The following is a 24,688-nucleotide window of genomic DNA, read 5'->3' on the forward strand; positions in this document are numbered from 1 at the left end:
ATTTATTTATTTGCGTTATGTTCGAATACATTTTTCAACTATATAAGGTTGTATAATTATTATTTTTGTAAACTAATTTATTAACATTTTTTTATAAAAATGTGTAAAATGTTTGTTAAACGTGAATATGATTAATATAGATTAGGTCATTTCACAACATTGCCGAGAACGACCAGGCCATTTCACATTGGATTTAAATGTAATTATTTTGAGTTTTTTTTTTGTTTTGTTTTTAGCAGTGTTGTAAAAAAATCACAACACAAGGGCCTCTAATCGGTCAGGTAGCCCTTAGTGATCAATCGGGACCTAGTTGTGATTTTTACAACACTGCTAAAAAAAAACTCAAAATAATATTCACGTTTAACAAACATTAATCATATTCACGTTTAACAAACATTTTACACTTTTTAAAAATCTGAGATTAATCTACCTAATTTATATTAATCATTTTCACGTTTAACAAACATTTTACACTTGTTTTATAAAAAATGTTAATAAATTAGTTTACAAAAATAATAATTATACAACCTTATATAGTTAAATATTTGAATTAAAAAATAATAATTATATAACCTGATAAAAGAAAAAAAAATGAAAACATAATTGAAAGTGAATTAAACTACGAATTATAATTACAATAGCCGTGAAATCCTTTAACAAATATAAACATACTATATATTGAAAAATGTATTCGAACATAATCTCAAAAAAAAAAAAAATATTCGAATAAAACGTCAAAATAAAAAACATTAATAAATTTACTTGAAGAAAATGTCAAAAAGATTAGAAAAAATAATTTGAGCAAAACGTTAAAAAATGTTAGCATATATATATATATATATATATATATATATATATATATATATATATATATATATATAAATTTAAACAAATCTAAATCCATAAATATATAATTAAAATAAATAAAAAAATAATAAATAATAGAGAAAATTACATAAATGGTCCTTGTGGTAGAAACATATTACATAAAGCGTCCTTATGCATCAAGGACAAATATGTCATTTCACATAGGACTTAACTGAAAAAGTTAACGCCGTTAGTCAAAAGGACCGTCTTTGCAAGATTTTGAAACCACAGGGACAATCTGTGTAAAGAATTCGTCATAAGGACCATAATTGGTCGATTTTGTCAACCATGAGGACCATTTATGTAATTTTGTCTATTTTTTTGTTTCAAAGTTAGTCATTTTTTGTTTTTGTACTCATTCAGTATTTATGAATGATTTTTTTAGTTTTTTTTCTCACGACATCTTACTCGAGTAAATCATTGATGATGTGTTTGGGACTGTTGATGTTTATGGACATCGCGATCTCGACTGTTTGGTTGTATAGGTCTTGTGGTTTGGCTTAGGTTTTATATTATGAACGTCGTGAATTTTTCATACGATATCAAATTTTAACGATCTTTATATCCACGTGTCCGTTTTTTGACTCTACTACAACTTCCATTAAGATTACACCCGTAAAAATATAATATATTTTTACTTACGCTTATATTAAAAAAACATCCATGCATGCATTCATAAAAAACGTATAGATATAAAGATCGTAAGCAAAAATATACTACTTTTTAATTGGAGTAATCTAAATGAAAGTTGTACTAGACTAAAATACGAACACATGGATATAAAGATCGTTGAAATTTGAGATCGTATGAAGAAGTTATAACATTTAGAACACATGACTGAAGCAACCAGGTAGTCAAGCTCGCAATTGACATAAAATCAAAAGCCCCAAACACCTTATTAATAAATGTCTCACGTAAGATGTCGTGAGAAAAACCTAAAGAAACCATTCATAAGTATTGAATGAGTACAAAAACAAAAATTACTTATTTTGCAATAAAAAAATACTAAGGACTAAATGTGTACAAAAATATTAAGGACTAAATGTGTACAAAGTGAAAAATATATTACGCTATTAAATTATTTTCACAAACTAACCTGGAGTAGTTGGTCATAAGGACTAAATGTTTAGTTAAAGGAATAGATATGAACGAAAAAAAACTCACCCACTTAAGTCATTATCTAAGGTAGGGATGAGAGTGGGACGAAACCGGTACCGACCCGTACCGTTCCCGACTTCCCGAAAATCGAATTTGGTCAAAAGTCAATCCCGAGTACCGAACCGAATTAACATCACCGGTACCGGTACCGGGAACAACGCTAGTTTTCGGTACCAGTACCGGTACCGGCGGTACCGATTCCCGAATTTCATGTATTTTGAGTACCAAGTACCGTCTCATATTTTTAAATTTGGTATGGTTCAGTACCGGTTCCGGTACGGTACCGGTACGTGATCGGGATTTGGGACAAACTGCTCATCCCCAATCTACGGGATGTCAACAGGGGAAAATGGGACGTGAAACGGATCCCCCACCCCCGTTCCCTAAATTTCCTCGTTCCCCTGGCCCCACCCCCACTCCCGAAATCTCCAGGCTTCATAAATCATACCCCTGCCCCTGCCTCCGATCCCCCTTATTACACCATCCCGCCCGTAATAAATGTTTATTTATAGCAAAATTTGACATGTTAAAAAAGTTATAGTTTCTTCAAATTCATTATACTAACAACTTAAAAATATGTTTTTTTTTTTAATTTTGAAAGCTTAAAATCATATTATTATTTATTATATTTATATAACTAATATTAATATATGTAAATATATGTATACAATTTTATGAAGAAAAGCAACATTGGACTATACTCGTGAAATGTTTGTTGCGTTTTATTTTGGGATGGATAATTTTGACGATAAATATATATTTTGAATAAAATCTTAAATTAAGATAAACAATTAAAAAGGATTATGAAAGAAAAAAAAAAAAAACTCGACTTTAAAGCTTCTTCCTATTTCCCCTCTCTCTCTCTCTCTCTCGCTCTCTCTCTCTCTTGCACAGAGTCTGGTTGTCAAGTTTTCATCTTTGCTTGTTCTTCTTCCCTTCTCTCGTTCATGTTCTCTCTGTTTGTGTTCTGCATCTCTTAAAACACATCAAATTTGATTTCAAACTTTTTATTCTAATCAAACATTCACTTGTTAATCGAAAGAATCATGGATTATCTGAAAAGGGAAATGAGTTAGTACCAGAAAGCAGAAGAATTACTTCGTAAAAGGTCTATAATTATGCGAACATTGTGTGATGTTTGCGAAAGTGCTGCTGCGATCCTCTTTTGTGCTGCTGATGAAGCTGCTCTTTGTCGTGCTTGCGACGAAAAGGTTTAAGTTTCTTCTTTTTTCTCAAATCGTATTTACGTTGAAATTGACTTTATTTTTGTAAATTATTGATTTGATTGGATTGTTCTTCGTGATTATGTAAAGTGAATGAGAGATTATTATAGAAAATTCCTTTGGTGTAATTTCTGATGGATCTAATGTTTGATCCTGAATTTGGTAATAGGGTTTTGTTTACAAACTATTGTGTTTTAACATAGCTCATCACCTCATGTAACGTTATTTTCTTTTGTGAGAACGCTTAACAGTAGAAGGATCTTGGTGATTTTGGATTAAAAATTTGTAATGATATATTTTGGAATTGTCGGATGAAGTTCATTAGATAAAGAAACACCTCAATTCTATTGAACCAAAATCAATTTCATTTATCTCCAAAGCTTGATATAAGTCTTGAAAGAATCAATTTCAAGTACATAGTAAGAAGTTTTACTCAATAGCTACAAGTGTTTAATAATTCATTTGTGGATATTATCCAATTTAGGTGTTGTTTCTTTATAACTTAATGGACTTAATAGGGACATGAGTTAATCCGGTAAGTTCTGTATGAATATTTCTTTGTTATTTTTACTTAATATGGAATAAAACGGCTTAAAAAAAATGGAAGCCATGAAAATGAGGCATTTCTGATTGAGTAATAACTCTTTACAGATTTTCCCTAATCTACTAAAATATATTTTAATCATCATTTATACACCTAAGCATACTTATGGTGCTTTTGGTTTTTGGATCTCGTTTTAAATTAGGTTAATTCATTTCTTTGGTTGGTTGGTTTGTTTAATATATCTTGAGTTGCATGTGTTTGGGTTGTGTTTTTGAATGTTTTTCTTTATGGGAATGCAACAGCCACATCTTTATATTTCTGTCCCTTTATTTTATGGGCCCACCTATTTAAGCACATTTTTTGGCATCCAGATGTATGAATTAGGACCATGAATTTTTTTGGCTAGTGTTTATTTTCCTCATTTTATTTTGTGCATTTCTGGCTTTAATGACTTTTTGGTGTAACATATATAATCATTCTTAATTACAAGGGAAAGTTTGAAGTTTCTATGAAAAGAAAAAAAAAATCCACCCAATTATAGCACTGAGAATTGTTTTTGTATTTGGATGACATTAGATAGATTTTATGTTGACACAGAGAAAGATTTTCCTCTGAAATGATGTCCTAAAAAATTCTTGTAGTTGTGTGTTGATTTATCTGCAAAAATGTTGGGCAGGTGCATATGTGTAATAAGCTTGCAAGTCGGCATGTAAGAGTAGGACTTGCTGATCCTAGTGACGTACCACGTTGTGACATATGTGAAAACGCACCTGGTATTCTCATTTCTCCTTATATATATATATATATATATATATATATATATATATTTACACAGGCTAGGATAGGACATAACAAAGCAGAACATGTTGTACTGTGTTTGACATGCACAAGACACAGACTCGGACTGATGTCAGCGGGACAAAAATTACAAATTTTTATTCCTCTAAAAAAGGTGAGACAGAGATTTGCTCTCTTTCTATGAAAAAGACATAAATACCCTCCTTATCCTCATCATCGAAAATAGCCTTAGAAAGCTTATCCAGTCTGATCCAATTCAGTTCAAGTTATGTCGCATGTAACATACGCAGCCTACGGCTGCGTTTGTTGCATGGGTCCTAACTGGACCGGATTGGACTGGATGAGCTTTCCAGGGCTATTTTCGATGATAAGGATAAGGAGGGTATTTATGTCTTTTTCATAGAAAGAGAGCAAATCTCTGTCTCGCCTTTTTTAGAGGAATAAAAATTTGTAATTTTTGTCCCGCTGACATCAGTCCGAGTCTGTGTCTTGTGCATGTCAAACACAATACAACCTGTTCTGTTCTGTTCTGTCATGTCATGTCCTAGCATGTGTAAATGTAACGAACAAGACCTACATAGCAACAATTAGTTTCCTTTTGTTGATCAAGATAGTAACATGATATGATTTTGGTGTGTGTGTGTGTGTGTAGCTTTTTTCTACTGTGGAATCGATGGAAGTTCTCTGTGCTTACAGTGTGACATGGTTGTTCATGTTGGTGGTAAACGAACACATGGAAGATATCTGCTACTAAGGCAACAAGTCGAGGTTTCTGGTTTTGTGCCACTTCCCTTTCCCTTTGCTTCAAACCTAAAAACTAACCCTCTATTTCTTTTCTTTTCTTTTCTTTTCCAATTAATATTTGACAAAATCACTACACACTTACTTACTGTATGAGATTGTTTGTGTAGTTTCCAGGTGATAGAAATGGAAATGGTCGTGAAGATGAGTTAGGGCCACAACCCGTGGATCCAAATAATCCACCCAAGCTTACAACAAGAGATAATCATAACCATAACCATAACCAACATCATAGGTTATCTGCCATAGGAATGATGGAAAATAATAATAATACAGATAATGTTGGTAGGATGGAAAATAAGATGATTGACCTTAACTCAAAGCCTCAACGTATGCATGGTCAAACTTCAAATAATCAGGTACTACTTAACTCTTAAATACACATTTTCTTTTCTTCTAATAGCAACCTACTTACATTCTTTTACCTATAATAGCAATCTACTTTATTTGTTATCTATAATAACAAACTATACTTTTGTGATTTGCATAATTTGGATTATTTTGATTTTTTTTTTCAAGGAACAAGGAATGGAGATTAGTGGTGGTAATAATGAATGTGCAAGTGTGGTTCCTATTGGCTCTTTTAAAAGAGAACCCGAGAAATAATTTAGGTATAGACTTTTTTCATTATTATGCTCATGCTATGATAAATGAAGATATGAAAGTACATTGCTATTTCTTGCAATTTTTTGATGTAATTTCTTCTACACGTGTAGTGATGAGATGGTCTTGGAGGTTATCAAAGCAGTGTATGAGGGAGGGAGGGGATTAACCGTTTTGAAGGCAGACTTTTACCATTTGATATCGGTGGTAATCCTCTCTCTTTCAAATGTGGCAAATGCTAATATTGATGATAAGAGTTCCTTACTATGAAGGAAAATCCAAGATTGTTGGTGGATCAAAAAATCCGAATTTGTAATTGTTTATAAATGTGTTTCGTTATCTTTGAATTAAATCTCATGCAATTTTAGATTTTGATGTATTTATTTGTTTTTTTTTAAGTTATAAACGTCTAATGGTCGACAAGATTTAATAGACTATGTATGAATGTTACTTTTCTCAGTTAACTGCATAAAGAAAGACTTAATAGAAAAAAAAAAAATAGTGAAATAAGGTTTTTATGATGAGTCTTAATTTTTATAATTTGCTCTTGTTTGTTTATTACTTTTTTTTTCTAAGTATGTTGTTATTTTCTAAAACATTTTATGGGGTAACAACTAATTAGAAAAAAGGAAATCGTTTTTTTTTCTTAATTAGATGTTGTATGAGTAAAACTTGAATTTACAAATTGTTAAATATATGAAAAATAGTATCATTTTATCTTTTGGTGTTTAGAAATGATTTCAAATTAAGAATTGTTATAAATAAATCTACTCTAATAAATGAAAGTTTTTTTTGTCACGTGTTATATTCTTATTCAATTTGTCAAATGTCATTTTGTGGTTATTTTAAATTATTTTTTTTTACATATCATTTTATGAGTTTTTATTTTATTAAATTTCATATAATATTTAAATATAATAATTACAATAGATCAAGTAATAAATGAATATTAATTTTATTAATAAAGTTATCTTTTAATTTCAAAATTCTCAAATTGAAGTTCATTAGTTTTTTTTTATTTAAATTTTTGTTTAAATTTAAAAGATAAAAAAACTTTTCAATTTTAATAATTTATTATTTTTTTATTTTTTATAAATCCAAAATTCTCAAATATTTAAACATTCATGTTTTTAAATTAACCCATGTAACAAATGGGTCTCATACCTACTTGAAGAATAAATTACACGAATGATCCTTTAGCTTTATAGTTTTTCCCCTTAAATGGTTTTTACGAAACTTTTTTCTTTGAGATAGTCTTTACGAAGCAAACCGCATACAAATGGTCTTTACCGTTGATGTCTGTTAAATTCATTCGTTAAGTTGAAAGAATTTTGGATAAAGACTATTTCTGACATTTTGTGAAACTTGTTTAAGGGCATTTTAGTCTCTTACTTTTTTCTTTTTACATTTTCGACCCTTCTTTTTCATAAATATCTTATTATATATTTTTTAAATACATAATTTTTTTTGTAAATTTTATCTACAATATTTGAATTACAGTACATAATTAAATATATTTGTTTTCTATTTTTATCTAAAAATATTTGAAGCATAAAAATACCATTTTATTTAGTACAAAAAATATGTTATTATAGAAATAATAGTATGTTGCTATTTTATTTTAAAAGTATAAGTATGTGGTTTTGAGTTAAAGATAAAAATATATTTTGGTTTTGATTTCATAATATAAATGCAATAAATTTTATATGGCTTCAATATAAAATTTCGATATTTAATTTTAAAAAACTATTTAGTTTTATCAAATTTTGAATATATTATTTAATAACACATAACCTTTTAAACGGAAAAAAAACGACTATTAGCTAATACTTTACTATGTTGTTATTAGTGCTAAGATAATTAACCATATAAACAGTATGACAATAATTTCGTTTAATTCATTTTATTTAATAGAAAATGAAAGTATTTTAAATATTTATATAAAATGAATTAAACAAAATTAATGTTATATTAAACGGAATTAAACAAAAATAATATGACATTAATTTCGTTAAAAAATTTATTTTCCACTAAATAAAATGAATTAGATGGAATTTAATGTTATATTATTTATATGGTTAATTATTTTAACATGTGTAGCATCAAAGTTAACTATTAGCTAACAGACGTTTTTTAGTTTTGCTTTGAAAAAATCATGTCTTATTAATGAATATATTCAAAATTTGATAAAACTAAATAATATTTTAAAATTAAATATCAAAATTTTATATCGATGCAATACAAAGTTAACTACATTAATGTAACACCCGAAACCAATAATTCTCCATTTTGAAACATCGTTTATAAATTAAGGTGTACTTCATACTAATAAATGATATACTATATATCATTAACACAAAACTATCCACTAACAAAATCGGCTTGCATCATTACAAAATCATCTATTCTAAACAAAGTTTAGCGAGTAACTAACATAAGATTTCACGCATAATACATCATTAAATTATCATAATATAATCCCAAGATAACATCAATTTTAAAACAAGTTATATGTTAAGCAAGTCATTTCCCACACACATGCAATGTACTACATTTCACTCTGATAGGCCCAAGACAACAATCATGAAGCCTTACTATATTCGGGAAGCTCCATTATTCAACTATCATGAAAGTTAACCCCAATTAAGGTTGCTATACCGGTTGATTATCATGAAAGCTTACCATGATTAGAATAGTCTCATTATTTTACAAGGCTTACCATAATTAGGAAACCCTACTATTCAACTATCACGACAGCTAACCACAAGTACGGTAGTCATATCAGTTGATTACCATGAAAGCTTATCACAATTAGAGTGGTCACATTATTTTATAAGGCTTACCATATCTGGGAAGCCCTACCATCTAAGCCAACAACAATTAGGGTAACCATATTGGTTTGATTAACATGAAAGTTAACCATGATTAGAACAATCCCATTATTTTATTATCACAAAATATTGCCACAATTAAAGTAGCCATATCATTTTATTTATTACAAAAAATACGTTATTATAGAAATAATAGTATGTTGCTATTTTATTTTAAAAATACAAGTATGTGGTTTTGAGTTAAAGATAAAAATATATTTTGGTTTTGATTTCATAATATAGATGCAATAAATTTTATATTGCTTCGATATAAAATTTTGATATTTAATTTTAAAAAATTATTTAGTTTTATCAAATTTTGAATATATTCCTTAATAATACAAAAACTTTTCAACAAAATGTAATAATAAAAAAAGACCGTTAGCTAATACTTTACTATGTTGTTATTAGTGCTAAGATAATTAACCATATAAACAGCATGACAATAATTTTGTTTAATTCAATTTATTTAATAGAAAATGAAAGTATTTTAAATATTTATATAAAATGAATTAAACAAAATTAATGTTATATTAAACATAATTAAACAAAAATAATATGACATTAATTTTGTTAAAAAATTTATTTTCCATTAAATAAAATGAATTAAATGGAATTTAATGTCATTATTTATATGGTTAATTATTTTAACATGTTTAGCGTCAAAGTTAACTATTAGCTAACAAACGTTTTTTAGTTTTGCTTTGAAAAAATCATGTCTTATTAATGAATATATTCAAAATTTGATAAAACTAAATAATTTTTTAAAATTAAATATCAAAATTTTATATCGATGCAATACAAAGTTAACTACATTAATGTAACACCCGAAACCAATAATTCTCCATTTTGAAACATCGTTTATAAATTAAGGTTATATATCATTAACACAAAACTATCCACTAACAAAATCGGCTTGCATCATTACAAAATCATCTATTCTAAACAAAGTTTAGCGAGTAACTAACATAAGATTTCACGCATAATACATCATTAAATTATCATAATATAATCCCAAGATAACATCAATTTTAAAACAAGTTATATGTTAAGCAAGTAATTTCCCACACACATGCAATGTACTATATTTCACTCTGATAGGCCCAAGACAACAATCATGAAGCCTTACTATATCCGGGAAGCTCCATTATTCAACTATCATGAAAGTTAACCCCAATTAAGGTTGCTATACCGGTTGATTATCATGAAAGCTTACCATGATTAGAATAGTCTCATTATTTTACAAGGCTTACCATAATTAGGAAACCCTACTATTCAACTATCACGACAGCTAACCACAAGTACGGTAGTCATATCAGTTGATTACCATGAAAGCTTATCACAATTAGAGTGGTCACAATATTTTATAAGGCTTACCATACCTGGGAAGCCCTACCATCCAACTATCATGAAAGTTAACCATAATTCGGGTAACCATATCGGTTGATTATCATGAAAGCTTACAACGATTAGAACAATCCTATTATTTTATTATCACGGAAGATTACCACAGTTAAAATAGTCATATCATTTGATTATCATGATTCCATAATTAGAATAGCCACACCATTTGATTCTCATGAAAGTTTAATCAAATAACTTGCATAGTTACTTGCATGAATACTATTATAAACTCTTTCCTTTGTTATATGTGGTTGAAAGCTTAATCAAATTAACATGAACACTTTGTCCACCACTTGGTATAACACATATAAAGCACTATCTTTCATAATTGTTACCTTTTTCAAAAGCAACACTAATGATAACAAAAGGTTTCCATTTAAAAGCATCTACGTATATACATGTGTATGATATTATATTATCTTGCAATAGGTTACATATTTCATAATCATCTACCTTCAATCATTCTAAATTAAGCTACCAATCTAAGTAGTTTATTGCAATCCGTCATAAACTTACCCTCCATGATCTATCATTGACTTCACTATGAGCATTCATATACACGATGCATGGACTTTTCCATGTTTAGAACATGTGCATATGTATTTCAAGAAGGTTCAAACATAACAAGTTACTCACATTGAGATACGGTAGTAAAGTTTAGTCCAACCGTTGATGTTTCTTGCTTAGATGTTACAAGATCACCAAATGTCCTATTAACAACATTAGTTTATAGAAATTAACAATTTCCAACCATCCTTTCTTAGCATCGATCTTCATAGAGTGTTTTGCAAATCATGTATTCATTTTCTTAGCATAAAATAGAGAAAAAACATTATATTATATGTCAAGACTTTGTTTTTAAAATATATAAGTTATCTCTCTCGTTAGTCGAGTTGATTAATATTGCATCTTGTAAACATGTTATTATCGTCTTCATATAAATCGAAAACATCCGCTTGATTATTTTGTTGTTTATTTTACTTCAGTCTTTATATATGAAACAAAATTTTATACAAAAAATATAAACAATATTATAATTGTATTCAACTGCCATTTCTACAACTATATTCACATACATCATACCTAACATAAACATAAAAAGATATAATTTTTGATTTTTGAAATAAATCATGATTGAAATAAATAAATAAAAAATTTGATTTTTATATGATTTCTAATGCAGGGGTTTGAGATGGCGTCCAAAATCACGATCCTCCCACTCCTCACATAACATTCCATGATTATATGATTATATCTGTATAAAGAAAAATAAACTTAGGGTTAGGGTTTTACGGGATTTTAGCTATGGAGGTTGAAGAAGAAACCACCTCAAATCACCTTCAAGAATCTATAGCAGCAGAAACAACAACAACCGTAATCAGTGAAATCTTGTTAGAAAATACTACTAGTATTGATAAACAATCTGAAAAACAGCTATCGAATTTGGCACCCGAATCAAACAGTCAAGAAGAAAAGGACTCCTCTGTTTCTGTTCCTAAATCTGAGGGCTCGGAGGCATTCGTTTCGGCAGCGGCGGGGGAAAAAGTAGAGGAGCCTGTTGTTCACTGCCGGAACTCGGAGTCGGTTGCGGCATTGAGCGGTGGTGGTGATAATTCGGTTGTTGTTGTGTCGATGAGCGTAGTGCAAGACTCCAAGGACGCGGATGATGGTGCCGTCAAAGAAATTGACGTGGCAGCGGTGGAGTGTGGTGGCAGTGAGTTGACGTATGCGGTTAAAGATGGCGGAGATGAGGGAGGGGAGGCTGTGGTTGAGCGGATTGGTGATCCGGTGGTGGTAGAGGAAATGGTGGGAAATGACGGTGATGATACCAATGTCGGTGAATTTTTGGAGACCGAGAAAGATGAGAATGAAGGTAACGAGATTATGGTAGGAATGGAAGGCAAACCTGAAGATGAGAAGGAGACGGTGAAAGAGGAGGAAGACGCTGAGGTGTTGAAAGTCGGTGATGATGGAGGTGTTCTCTCGTCGCCTGTTGTTCTTGTTCATAACGATGGAGGAGATGAAATGACAGATCAATCTAAAAACGATGGTGGTCTCAATGTCCGATCGGAAGATGTTGAGAATGTTCAGGGAATGGTCGGTTCTGATGTTAAAAACGATGGTCATGGAGATGCGCAGATTGAAAACATTGATAATCTCCAAGAAGATGAAGCAGTGGCAGAAGAACCAGTTGTTCCAGAAATTGTTAAGGAAGAAGATAATGTTTCAGATGAAGATGTTAGAGAAGATCAGCAGGAGGAAGCATCAGTGGCAAATGAGGAGACAGTTGATGGTGTTGGGGAAAATGAGGAGGAAGAACCCATGGAGGAAGATGAAGAGAAATCCTTAGATACCGACATAGAGACTGAGAAATCTTTAGACATTGAAATGGAGTCTGTGAAATCCTTAGATACAGAAATGGAGACCGAAGAAGAAACAAACTTAGAAGATGAAGAGAAAGTCCAAGAAGCAGATATTGAGACAGAACCTGAGTTGCCAGAGTCATCTAAGAAAGATAGTGGAGGAAAACGGAAAAGAGGAGGAAAGCTCTCAAAAACCACCACAAAGAAAACAATGGAGGAGGATGTTTGCTTCATTTGCTTTGATGGTGGAAATCTTGTGCTGTGTGACAGGCGGTGAGTGTGGTAATTGATGATTCATTTGGGTTTACAGGGATTGAATTAATCGTATTGAGCTCTTAATGTTATGTTGTTTGTTTTTCTTTTTCTTCAGGAATTGCCCTAAAGCTTATCATCCTTCTTGTGTTAATCGGGATGAGGCCTTCTTCCAATCTAAGGGTAGTTGGAATTGTGGTGAGTTTTTCTATTCGTTATGCGTTTAGCATACATTTGTGTTCATGTCATATATCATCAATATAAACGAGAGACTTGTTACCTTGTTTATACTTTTGAGATTAGGCGATAACCTTGTCAGTAATAGCTATTAAAGAAGTCAAATAGATTGGTGGATAATGTCTCTAGAAGACAGTGTTAAAAGATCTTTACTTTTTTGAGGGATTCAAGAAGGGCTTTGGATTTGATGTTTGTATCTAAAATAATTTAACCATTTTTTAATTCTCTTTTTACCTCTGAATCCAGGCTGGCATCTGTGTAGTATCTGTGAGAAAAAGGCTGAGTACATGTGCTATACCTGCACATATTCAGTGTGCAAATCATGCATTAAAACCTCTGATATGTTATGTGTTAGAGAGAAAGAGAAGAAAGGCTTATGTGAAGCTTGCATGAGAACTGTGATGTTAATTGAAAATCCAGAAAATCAGGTATGCAGTATGCTCAATTTTAACTCTTCTTTTTTGGGTATTTGATTATAATCAATAAAAAGATAAAAAGATACAAGATTTCTTTTTATTGAGATCACATGATGACGCCCTTTTGGTTTGCTATTTGAAATAACATAAAAAGATACAAGCTTTCTTGGATAATGACCAAACTACCCCTTGGTTTTTCTGATTTCTCTCCATATTTTGTAGGAAAATGCAAACTTTGATGATGAGAGTAGCTGGGAGTATCTTTTCAAGGATTATTGGACTGAAACAAAAGCCAAACATGACTTATCTTTATCCGAACTCATCCAAGCTAAAAAACAAGAATCTTCAATCACACAATCTGATGTTAAAGACGAGGGTAATTCAGACAATCCACCCGAGAACCCAAGTGCAAGAAAGACAAGAAGACAAACAAAGAAGCAAAAGTCCGATGCTATTTCTGACGATTCTGCCCCTGAATGGGTATCAAAAGAACTTCTTGAATTCATAACCCACATGAAAAACGGTGATAGTTCTGTTATATCTCAATATGAAGTTCAAGATCTTTTACTCGAATACATAAAAAGAAACAAACTTCGTGACCCAAATAAAAAAAGTCAAATCATTTGTGACACAAGACTCGAAACCCTTTTTGGGAAACCACGTGTGGCACATATTGAAATGTTGAAGCTTCTAGAATCTCACTTTTTGACAAAAGAAGATTCTCAGGTAGATGATTTTCAGGGCAGTGTTGTTGATGATGATGAAACTAATGAAACCCTAGGAAAAGATCAGAAAGATAAGAAAAGGAAAGGGAGGAAGAAAGGGGATAAAAAAGAACCACAAACCAATCGTGACGATTATGCTACAATTGACATTCATAATATAAATTTGATCTATTTAAGGAGGAAGCTGGTGGAAGATTTACTTGATGATATGGAAATGTTTCATCACAAAATTGTTGGAACTTTTGTTAGAATAAGAGTCTCTGGAGCTAATAAGAATCAGGATATATATAGATTGGTGCAAGTCACAGGTATTTTTTTTATTTCATTTGATTTGTTTATAATTGCATATTACTTTCATTTCTTTCTATTAGTAGTTTATACACAATTAATGGAGATTGTGGATATAAGATTCTTCAATGATTTTGTGTATAGGTACTAGTGAAGCAGCAGAATATACACTTGGGAAAAGGACAACATGTGCTATGCTTGAAATCTTGAATCTTAACAAAACCGAGATAATACCCATTGATACTATTTCAAATCAGGAGTTCACAGAGGTAATTTGATCAAAATTCTCTTATGTTTTCTGCTTTTTTTGGCTTCTCATATGAATTTTGAAGATTTTTTAATTAACTGTGTGATTATGGTAGGATGAATGCAAGCGTCTGAGGCAGAGTATAAAGTTAGGACTTATAAATAGACTCACTGTGGTATGTTATGCTCTTTTATTCTATACCATTATAATTTTTTAATGTGTCTATTATTATTATTATTATCATTATCCTGATTGTTATTATTAAAACTAATTTTTTTTATTGCTTTGTAGGGAGACATTTTGGATAAAGCCATGGAGCTTCAGGTGGCAAGAGTTAATGATGTAAGTTGTTTATCTTATGATACATTCTGAAAAAAACAAAAAAAAATTGTATGATATAATATAAGAAATTCATATTAAAATTCATGTATTAAATTAATTGTGCAGTGGCTTGAAACAGAGGTTGTGCGGCTTAATCATCTCCGTGATCGAGCAAGTGATTTAGGGCGATTCAAAGAATATCCTTTTTTTTTTTTCTTTCTTTTTTTTTTTTTTAAATTTTATTCGATGCAAGTCTACTATTTGAATGCAAAAAATATCAATATTCGACACATGTTTTAAATAAGAATTATTCCTTGACTTGCATTTACGCTAAAAGAATGTGTAGAGAAATTAAACCTTTTAAAGGGACCTGAAGAGCGTGCTCGAAGGCTAGAAGAATTTCCATTAGTACATGATGATCCTACTATGGATCCTGAATATGAATCTGAAGAAGACACTAATTCTGATGATAATAAGAGACAAGGTATTTTCAAAGAATTAAGATATTACACATTACTGTTTTTTGCATTAAGCATCTTTTTTCAACAATTCTTCTTGTTTCTGTGTCCTCACAGAATTATACAAAAGATCGGATAGTTTCGGGTTCAACAAAAGAGGAAGGGATCAATTTTCTCCGAGAGGAGATTATAATTACAGTTACAATTCCAATTCCAATTCCAATTCCAAAGAATCTTGGAGTGGGACCCCACGGAATTCCAGGAAAAATTACGAATTTACCCGAAACCACTCGAACAAAAACATGTCAAGTTTCGAGAATATCGAAAATTCACGAGATCATGAACAACAACGGGCCCCATTTGTCCAACAACCAATCAAATCCGAGAAGCCAAACTTGGTTGTTAATATAGAAACTTCTGTGTCGAACCCGAAAGTAAACGAATCGGACAAAATGTGGCATTACAAAGACCCGTCGGGTAAAATCCAAGGCCCGTTTTCGTTGGTGAAGTTGCGGAATTGGAGCAAAAACGGGTATTTTCCTGACCATTTAAAAATATGGAAGAAAAACCTGAAAGAAGACGATGGAATACTTTTGAGGGATGCATTAGAAGGTAACTTTCAAAATAACCCAAACCCAACACCCGTAAATAGACCCGGACCCGATTTTGCTAATACACCAGTTAAAAGCTCCGCGGGTCAATCACCAACACCAACACCAACACCAAATACCGGTTCTACTTCTGTGGGCCCGCCTTTCGTTCCATGTGGGAATAACGACATGAATGCTGCGGGAACATCGGTGGCTCCGGTTCCGGTTCCGGTTGCACCGGAGAACATTGTGGCGGCACCTGGCGGCAGTGTGGCGTTGCCGCCACAAATGGTTCAGGCGGCGAGTGGTCAAAGTCAAAGTCAAAATCCTCAGGGTTGGAATGGTGGTGGTCCGCAAGTGATACCGATGGCGGGGATGGGGATGCAACCGATGGTGTATAACCAATGGAGCGGTGGTCCAGCCATGGTTCAGGACCCTGCCGGAAACTTTTTGCCACAACCTATGGCGGCGGTGGCGGCTCCACCGCAACAGTTTCCGTTTCCGGTTAATCAGCATATGCAGCAACCGAATGTAAATTGGGGGACAATGGGGATGAATCCGAACATGGTGTGGGCTGGGCCGAACCCTGGAATGGCTTGGGGGCCCATGGTTCAGGGCCCGCAAGTAACCGGGACCATGGACCCAAATTGGGTCCAGGTCCCGGGTTGGGTTCCTCAGCCTCCGGTTCCAGGGGTTGGAGTTGCTGCCCCGAATCAAACCTGGGTTGCCCCTCCAAATGGGAACCCTGGTTGGGTTGGACCGGTCCAAGGCGGTTGGAACCAGGGTAATGTTAATGTCAACACCGGGTGGAATCAGGGTGGTGCACCAGGGACCAACATGGGTTGGGCTCAAGGTACAATTCCAACACCAACTCCTACACCGGCACCGGCACCGGCACCAACTCCGATTCCGACTCCAATGCCGCCTGGAAATAGCAACCAAAACTGGGGACCTCGGAATCAGGGGAATTGGGGTGGAAATGAACGAGGTGGTTTCTCAGGACAAAGGCGGAATCGGGGTTCCGGTTTCCATGGTGGTAATAATCGAAGGAATTACAATAATAATAATAATAATAATAATAGTAATAATAAGCAAGAATCCTTTCACAAAGACGGGAGGTTGTCGTCGTCGTTCCATGGAGGATCATCGGGTGATCCTGCTACTGCTCCTGCTCCTGCCCCTGCTCCTTCTGACCAGTAGCACAATACTGCCCGGACTGCCCGATTGGAATTTTGTTTTAACTTTTTGTACAGCAAGTTTTGGGTTAGATTTTAATTTTCTTTTCTGGATTCTTGTCGACACTTTTAAGGGTTTTAGAAAATGTGTTATTTGGTGGCAACATTTTTTTTGTTTTTTGTTAAAAAAATTTCAAAAATGTTTTTTTAAAAAAAAATAGATATATGCTTGGTTTTAATGTTTTTATTTTTTTTCTCGTTTAATTTTTTTTTTCGTTTTTTTAATATCTTTAATACGCGCATAGGATAGTAGGGATTTTTTATTTATTATTTTTCGATTTTTTAAATTAAATATCGATTTGAGTTTTTCATGTTTTAACAATTATAAAATTTCAAATAAGAAGAATATCAAGGATCATAATATTTTCCTTTCATACTTTTTTTTGAATCATATTATTGTTGGATCATAAAATTTTTGAATCATATCGATATTATGCATCATATATTTTTGGACCATATTAAGTTGGATCATTTTAATTTGGATCATAATATATTGAATTAGATAAAGTTTTTGTTCAATACAATATTTGGATCATTATATTTTTTGAATAATTTAATTTTGAATCATAAAAAATATAATAATTAAGGATCATTAAATATTTGAATCAAGATACTTTTAGATCATAACATGTTAAGGATTATAAATACTGAATCATAATATTCTTGAATCATAAATATCTTGAATCATCTTTATTTTATTTGAATCATGTTCAATATTTTTTCAAAAAACTTTTAATCTTTTAAAATCAAGTTTGGTATCTACAATATCATATTTTTTAAAAACTCATTTACAAAGTTATTAGAATAGTGAATAGAAGTATTCCTTAAATTTTTATAATTTTTGGAGAATTTTTTTTGGGGTTTTTTTATAAATATAAAAAATATTTTTTTTTTCAAATTTTTATGATTGTGCTCATTTTATAGAGAATTAGATTTTAAGAGCAAATGTTTTTTCAGATTCTTTTTTCAAAGAAAAAAAAAGTTATGGCCGAAAAATTAAACGGGTGGAAAAAAATCCACCAGCCAATAAGAGCTAGAAACTTGTCATGTTGGGGTGGGGGCACGTGTTAGCTCTTACAAGGCCACATGGTCGAATTTTAATTTTTTTTTGCTTTTTACTTTTAACCTTTTTTCTTTTGTCACTTGTAACTTCCAAATAATTAATATTTCTCGGAAATTATCGAATCTCGTAATTAATTACGAAAATGTCATATCATCTCATCACAAGCTTGGATGGTAAATCAACCACATAAAAACTACGTGACTCGACCCTACGTTCTAAAGCTATTATGAGTATGGTATCTTTCCTCATAATTGATGTGTTGGTTATCACATTATCTCATGCTGAAAAACTATTAGTTAAATGCATGGTTTTTCATGGATAGCATGAAATTTACATTTTTATAGAAAGACTTTTACTTTTATGTAGTTAAAACATTTTAACTTTTCCTTTTGAAAAGCGATCATATTTAAACATTTTAAAATTCAATGTTATAATTACTAGAGCTAGAGACATAAAAAGGGATGGTGTGGCATGTTGTATACATGAGATTCGGTTTAGGGTTTTAAGCCCTTAACATTTGACTTGGTATAATTATCCTTTTGGTAGCGTTTGTTAAGTAGGAATGGATAGGGCAAAACGGAACAAACCTTGTTGAAGTAGTGTTTGACAAGGACAGAACTGAAACACAATATAACTTTGACCAAGTCCAATCAGACAAAATCCTTAATATGTGAGATAATTGCTAACAATTCAAATTAAGACTTATTCACACTTAAACCTTCTAAGTCTACTAGTTTTTAATTAATAGTTTCTTGGATTATTCCCAAACATACAGTTGATTTCGGAAAGTGTTTCTACACATATATCTAACAATTATTTGATATTTAATAATCAAAATCATATCATCAAATATAATCAAATGTGGTACATTGTACATATATCGATATTTGAATATGTTTTTTTGTGAAGATAACAAGAGTAAATGTAACTTAACACAACAAAACACTAATACAAAACTTACTAAAAATATTAAAACTATATTTGTACAAAAAAACATCAAATACAAAATAATAAACTTTTTCATTCCATATACCATATATGTTTCACAAATCAAGTAACCTAATCTACAAACTAATTTGTAAGTTTAGATTTAGATTTTTCAATCCAAAAATGGAAATGAATGAATCGAAAGAATAAATAGAGTTAAAAGTTTCAATTTTTAGATTACATGAGTATACGAATGACTGCAAGACCAACAGCCGATATGGAAATTAGGGTTCCTATGCAATACTTTATAACATCATACTTTGCTGCTTCTAATTCCGCTCTTAATCCATGAATTTCCTACATACAAATTTACAAAATTACATAAACCACACTTCTCGACTACAAATGACCATTTTGACCCTTGTTACTCAATAAAAATAAAATGGAAACAAGGTCTTACTCTGTCAAGCTTGTTGGTGAGGCTGGTGGTTTCAGCATTCTGATTGGCCAGCTCATCACGAATACGCCTGAAATAAACTTCATGTCAAATTTTAACAAATTGCAAAAAATAGCAATTTATTTTACTCTTTTACCAATATATGTTGTGTGTTTTATTTTTTTTACCCTTAATGGCAATGTACTTTCATTTATTTACACAAAAAAACAATGTATTACAATTTTTTTTTTACTAAATAATAAAGTTGTTTACTTACCCTCTTTCAAGATTTAAATCCAAACGTTGACCTGCAGTGACCTTGTCAATCTCATACCTGTATATTTATTATTATTCTGTTCAATTAAAGGGCAATATATAAACCAATTAAAATGAAAAATTACGAAAATAACCTCAGTTCACTTCGCATTTTGTCTATGTCAGTTCTTAGCTTTTCAGTCTCACGTTGCAACATAGAAAAGTGATGCTCCTGCAACAATTCGATAAAAAGTAAAAATAATGTTAATATATTTCACTGACTAAATCTTGTATAAAACAGTAGTGCAGTTGCTAAATAGATAAAATGGTGAAAGTATGTCTTTCTTTTCTGTATATTTCCTAGAAAAAATTGTAATAAAAAAAAAGTATACTGAATTAATCACTGCAGAAAATAGTTAACTTTTCTATATTCTGTCCTAAAAAAAGAAATTGTATAAGTTTATACACAAAGAAGGACTAATTACCTAAAATTGAATGTTGACTTATTCATAAATGGTTCCTTAATCAACTACTATATCACTTTTCCAAATATATGACAAAATAACATCAAAATGTAGATCAATCTTTGTATTCAACTACTATAAGAATTTTTTTTCTTTTTTATCTACTTAATGGAGACATGGGTGTTGCTTTTTTGACTTAATGCTTAAAGACAGGCCTGACCCTGACATTTCGGAGGCCTTGTGCAAAAACTAAAATGAGGCCCCACAAAAATTTCTTGTAAATATTATTAACTACATTTGCTACCACTAATTCAAAACATAAAGTTGCTAAAAAAACATCTCATAAATTCACTACCACAAAATAATGTCTTCATCACTCATTAGTAATCAAATAAAACTGTAAAATTGTTATAAACAACTTTTCAACAAAAAAAAAAAAAAAAAAAAAAAAAAAACGCATTACTATTTTCTAAACATTGACCTTCTAGCATTTTTAGAAGAAAATTCATCTATGAGATTTTCATAATCAAAAAACTCATTCTCAATCGAAATCAATGCCAAAACGTTTAATCTCTCTTGAGACATGGTCGAGCGTAAATAAAATTTTAAAAGATTTAGTTTTGAAAAACTTTTTTCCGCTGATGCAACTGTAATAGGAACAGTCAAAAATATTCTGTATGCTAGACAAGAAACTGGATAAGTGTTCATAATTTTTAGGAAATTTAGTATTCTGTTAGCTGTATTGTGTTCAACCGGTAAATGTTTTTGTAACAACTCCATTTTGTTGAATAAATCATTAGCATTAATGTCTGAGATATGACCATTTTGCAGCCTCTTTTCCAGATTTTTGCAACATGACTTTACCTCGATAGTATTCATTGACTTCAACTTTTGTGTTGTGAATAAGAAACCAAAAATGTCTTCATATTGTTTGTATTGTTCAAACCTTCGCTCCAATGAACCAATAGCTTGATCATCTATGTACACAAAATATTGAATCCTAAATGACTCTTGAGGTGAAAGTTCATGTACCGGCTCTGATGACCCAATGTCATTCTCATCAAAATGTCTTTTTTTAACAACTTTTCTTTTATTATTTTTCTCAACAAACACTGGATAAATTTCCATATCAGAAGCTATAGCTCTCGCACAATCCAAAGCCTTCCCAAATCCATTCTCTCGATAGTCTTTAAAAAACTCAATAAGTGCTCCCACACTGCTCATTGTCTCATCAATACGCATAGTCTCAGACTGAAGTTGTTTGCTCAGGTTATTTACTTTAGCCAATATATGATACCATATAACCATACCTGTTATAAAGTCAAATCTGCCAAGTTCATACTCTCCTAGACAAGTAGCCTCACTTATGATCTTTATGTCTGTCTCTTCTTCAACAAGTTTATGTAGAGCTTTTACTATTTTAGGAGCTTGAGTAACTATGGCTTTCACACTTTTAATCCTACTTTTCCACCTTGTAGTTAACAATGATTTTAAAGTAAGACTTTGTTTCGGTAATTAAAACGCACCGGAGGCCAAATGTTAAAACGCATCTAAAATTGGAACCAAAAGTTCATACTCTCCTAGACAAGTAGCCTCACTTATGATCTTTATGTCTGTCTCTTCTTCAACAAGTTTATGTAGAGCTTTTACTATTTTAGGAGCTTGAGTAACTATGGCTTTCACACTTTTAATCCTACTTTTCCACCTTGTAGTTAACAATGATTTTAAAGTAAGACTTTGTTTCGGTAATTAAAACGCACCGGAGGCCAAATGTTAAAACGCATCTAAAATTGGAACCAAAAGTTCATACTCTCCTAGACAAGTAGCCTCACTTATGATCTTTATGTCTGTCTCTTCTTCAACAAGTTTATGTAGAGCTTTTACTATTTTAGGAGCTTGAGTAACTATGGCTTTCACACTTTTAATCCTACTTTTCCACCTTGTAGTTAACAATGATTTTAAAGTAAGACTTTGTTTCGGTAATTAAAACGCACCGGAGGCCAAATGTTAAAACGCATCTAAAATTGGAACCAAAAGTTACCGGGCTAATTTTATTTATTGATAAAACATAAAATCAGATTTTTCAAAAATACCAATACTATAACTACAAATTATCCTAAAAATCGGAGGCCCCCTAAAATCGGAGGCCTGGTGCGACCGCACCGCTGGCACCACCCCAGGGCCGCCACTGCTTAAAGAAGGACACAAATTCACACTCATATTTCTCAAATATTTAATAATTAATAAACATATTATTATCCAGACCATACTTTGTAGGAAAAAAAAACATGACACAAACAAAAGGCTATTACTATTAGTACCTGTGAACTTGGTGACTTTTAAGAAAGTACCTGTGAACTCTGTACTTCAGATTTAAACTTCCCAAGATGTGCTTCCTGAAGCATCACTGTCTACATAAAAAAAAAATACAAAATAAAGACTTTTAAGAATAGGCTAAATGCAAGAAATAGCAGCTTAATTTCACTTTTATTGTTTATTGGATTTATCCATTGAAAATATTAACCTGTAGTTCTCACAGAATAGTAAGATGTATTGTTCCTAATCTAAATATGGAAGAAGATAAGATGTTGCAAAAGATGAGATTTCTTACTTTCTGCATATCAGCTTTTGATACAAACGTATCAGCAACATTTTCCAAACTGTCGTTAAGAACCTCAGTGATAGCAGATGTTATCGCTTCAGCCTGTTTTGAAGGTACTCCTTGAGCTTCTAACCTCCTAACCTAAAAACACAATACAAGCCCAAAATCAATTTATACATGAATCTGATTGTGGATAAGTGTTCCAAACTATTCACAGTGGTTTATCTACCAACAACGCACATTCAAAGCGAAATCCTAAACATCTTTTGTGTTCGAATCTATATTTGATCTTAGTATTACAACCAATAACGAAAACTTATCATATAGAATTGAAAATTGAACTTAATCATGGTTGGCAACATACCAGAGCTAATGTATCAACGAGAAAGACACGCCTGCCGTTAGGGTTTACGAGCTGGGAGAGATGTCTCCTGTTAGTGTAATCATATCGACTCTGTTTTGGCACCAAAAAAGGTGTAGCAAAACCGTATACGTTGTTCTTCACTGATTTTGCTTGGAACCCTGAATTGATACCCAATTGAACCAAACGCTTCGAAACAGCAGCCATTGTCTATCGTTTGATCGATCTTTTATGCTCAGGCGGAGTGAGTTTCAGGTTACACAAACTAATGGATGTATAATCTTCTCTTGGATCGGAGGCATTCGATCGAATATGAACTTGTAAAGCGCTCAAAAGTTGTTTGAGAATAAAAAAGAAGTATTCGAAACTATTTTATTCTTAAAATTGAAACTTCAGAAATGGAGTTTCATGAGTGTATGTCGAAACTTGTTATCCACGAAAGTGGATTGGAAATTTGGAATCCTGTATGCCTAAAATTTAATAATTTATTTATCAAAGTATTTATTTAGAAAAAAAAAAAAAAAAAATATATATATATATATATATATATATATTTTAAATCCTTATATTTTCAGATAATTTTCACATTAACCTAAACATCCGATTTTTAAAGAAATTATTTGTTGTTTTGTAACATGACATTTATCTTTTTTGTTTTTAGGTTATCATGAAAAAAAATGATATTGTATTTTGTCTAAGATAAAATATAAGAAATAAACCATCTGCTCAAACAAAATAAGTAACATCGTTTATTTATTATTATTTCTTTCCGTATCAACATAAATTTGAACAAGATAAATGTAATGTTACAAAACATATAAATTTTTTAAAAAATGATATTCGGTTAAATCTGAAAGGCAACTAAAAATGTAACAATTATTTTTCAACTAGCATGCCAAACATAATCTTATATGACATTCTTTATTCCGAATAGTCTTTATTTGTTTTTCCATATGATACTTGTATTACCTAATTAAAACCATTATTGTTTGCGTTTATATTGTTATATTGGGTGACTTCCCTCTAGGGGTGAGCATTTGGACCGGCCCGGACCGAATCGGACCGGACCGGCTCTTGGACCGGACCGGTTATGGAGATTTTTGTGGACCATGGACCGGACCGGATGAGTCGTGTCCGTGTCCGGGTCCAGGTCCAGGTCCGGGTTTTCCGGTTTTTGGAC

General features: G+C 31.6%; 3 protein-coding genes across 3 annotated transcripts; 2 read left to right on the plus strand and 1 right to left on the minus strand.

Moving 5' to 3' along the window:
• Window positions 1-2,857: 2,857 nt before the first annotated feature.
• On the plus strand, window positions 2,858-6,392 carry LOC145066265 (B-box zinc finger protein 19-like). The gene is made up of 6 exons (XM_079013470.1): window positions 2,858-3,236; window positions 4,469-4,565; window positions 5,243-5,358; window positions 5,502-5,750; window positions 5,911-6,002; window positions 6,108-6,392. The coding sequence occupies exons 1-5, from the start codon at window positions 3,144-3,146 to the stop codon at window positions 5,995-5,997; spliced, it is 642 nt and encodes a 213-aa protein (XP_078869596.1). The 5' UTR covers window positions 2,858-3,143; the 3' UTR covers window positions 5,998-6,002; window positions 6,108-6,392.
• Window positions 6,393-11,456: 5,064 nt separating this feature from the next.
• On the plus strand, window positions 11,457-17,504 carry LOC145066264 (uncharacterized). Its single transcript, XM_079013469.1, has 10 exons — window positions 11,457-12,904; window positions 13,002-13,081; window positions 13,367-13,548; window positions 13,759-14,569; window positions 14,694-14,818; window positions 14,912-14,971; window positions 15,088-15,138; window positions 15,244-15,314; window positions 15,447-15,601; window positions 15,693-17,504. The coding sequence occupies exons 1-10, from the start codon at window positions 11,574-11,576 to the stop codon at window positions 17,363-17,365; spliced, it is 4,539 nt and encodes a 1,512-aa protein (XP_078869595.1). The 5' UTR covers window positions 11,457-11,573; the 3' UTR covers window positions 17,366-17,504.
• A 1,960-nt stretch (window positions 17,505-19,464) lies between these two features.
• Window positions 19,465-23,954, minus strand: LOC145069580 (uncharacterized). Its single transcript, XM_079016520.1, has 7 exons — window positions 23,512-23,954; window positions 23,157-23,288; window positions 22,897-22,956; window positions 20,237-20,313; window positions 20,104-20,160; window positions 19,851-19,917; window positions 19,465-19,747 (listed from the first exon to the last, which is right to left on the minus strand). The coding sequence occupies exons 1-7, from the start codon at window positions 23,713-23,715 to the stop codon at window positions 19,628-19,630; spliced, it is 717 nt and encodes a 238-aa protein (XP_078872646.1). The 5' UTR covers window positions 23,716-23,954; the 3' UTR covers window positions 19,465-19,627.
• Window positions 23,955-24,688: the final 734 nt, after the last annotated feature.

Source organism: Lactuca serriola, chromosome 8 (genome assembly GCF_051521515.1).
Source record: "Lactuca serriola cultivar US96UC23 chromosome 8, Lser_US96UC23_V15, whole genome shotgun sequence".
Lineage (NCBI taxonomy): Eukaryota > Viridiplantae > Streptophyta > Magnoliopsida > Asterales > Asteraceae > Lactuca > Lactuca serriola.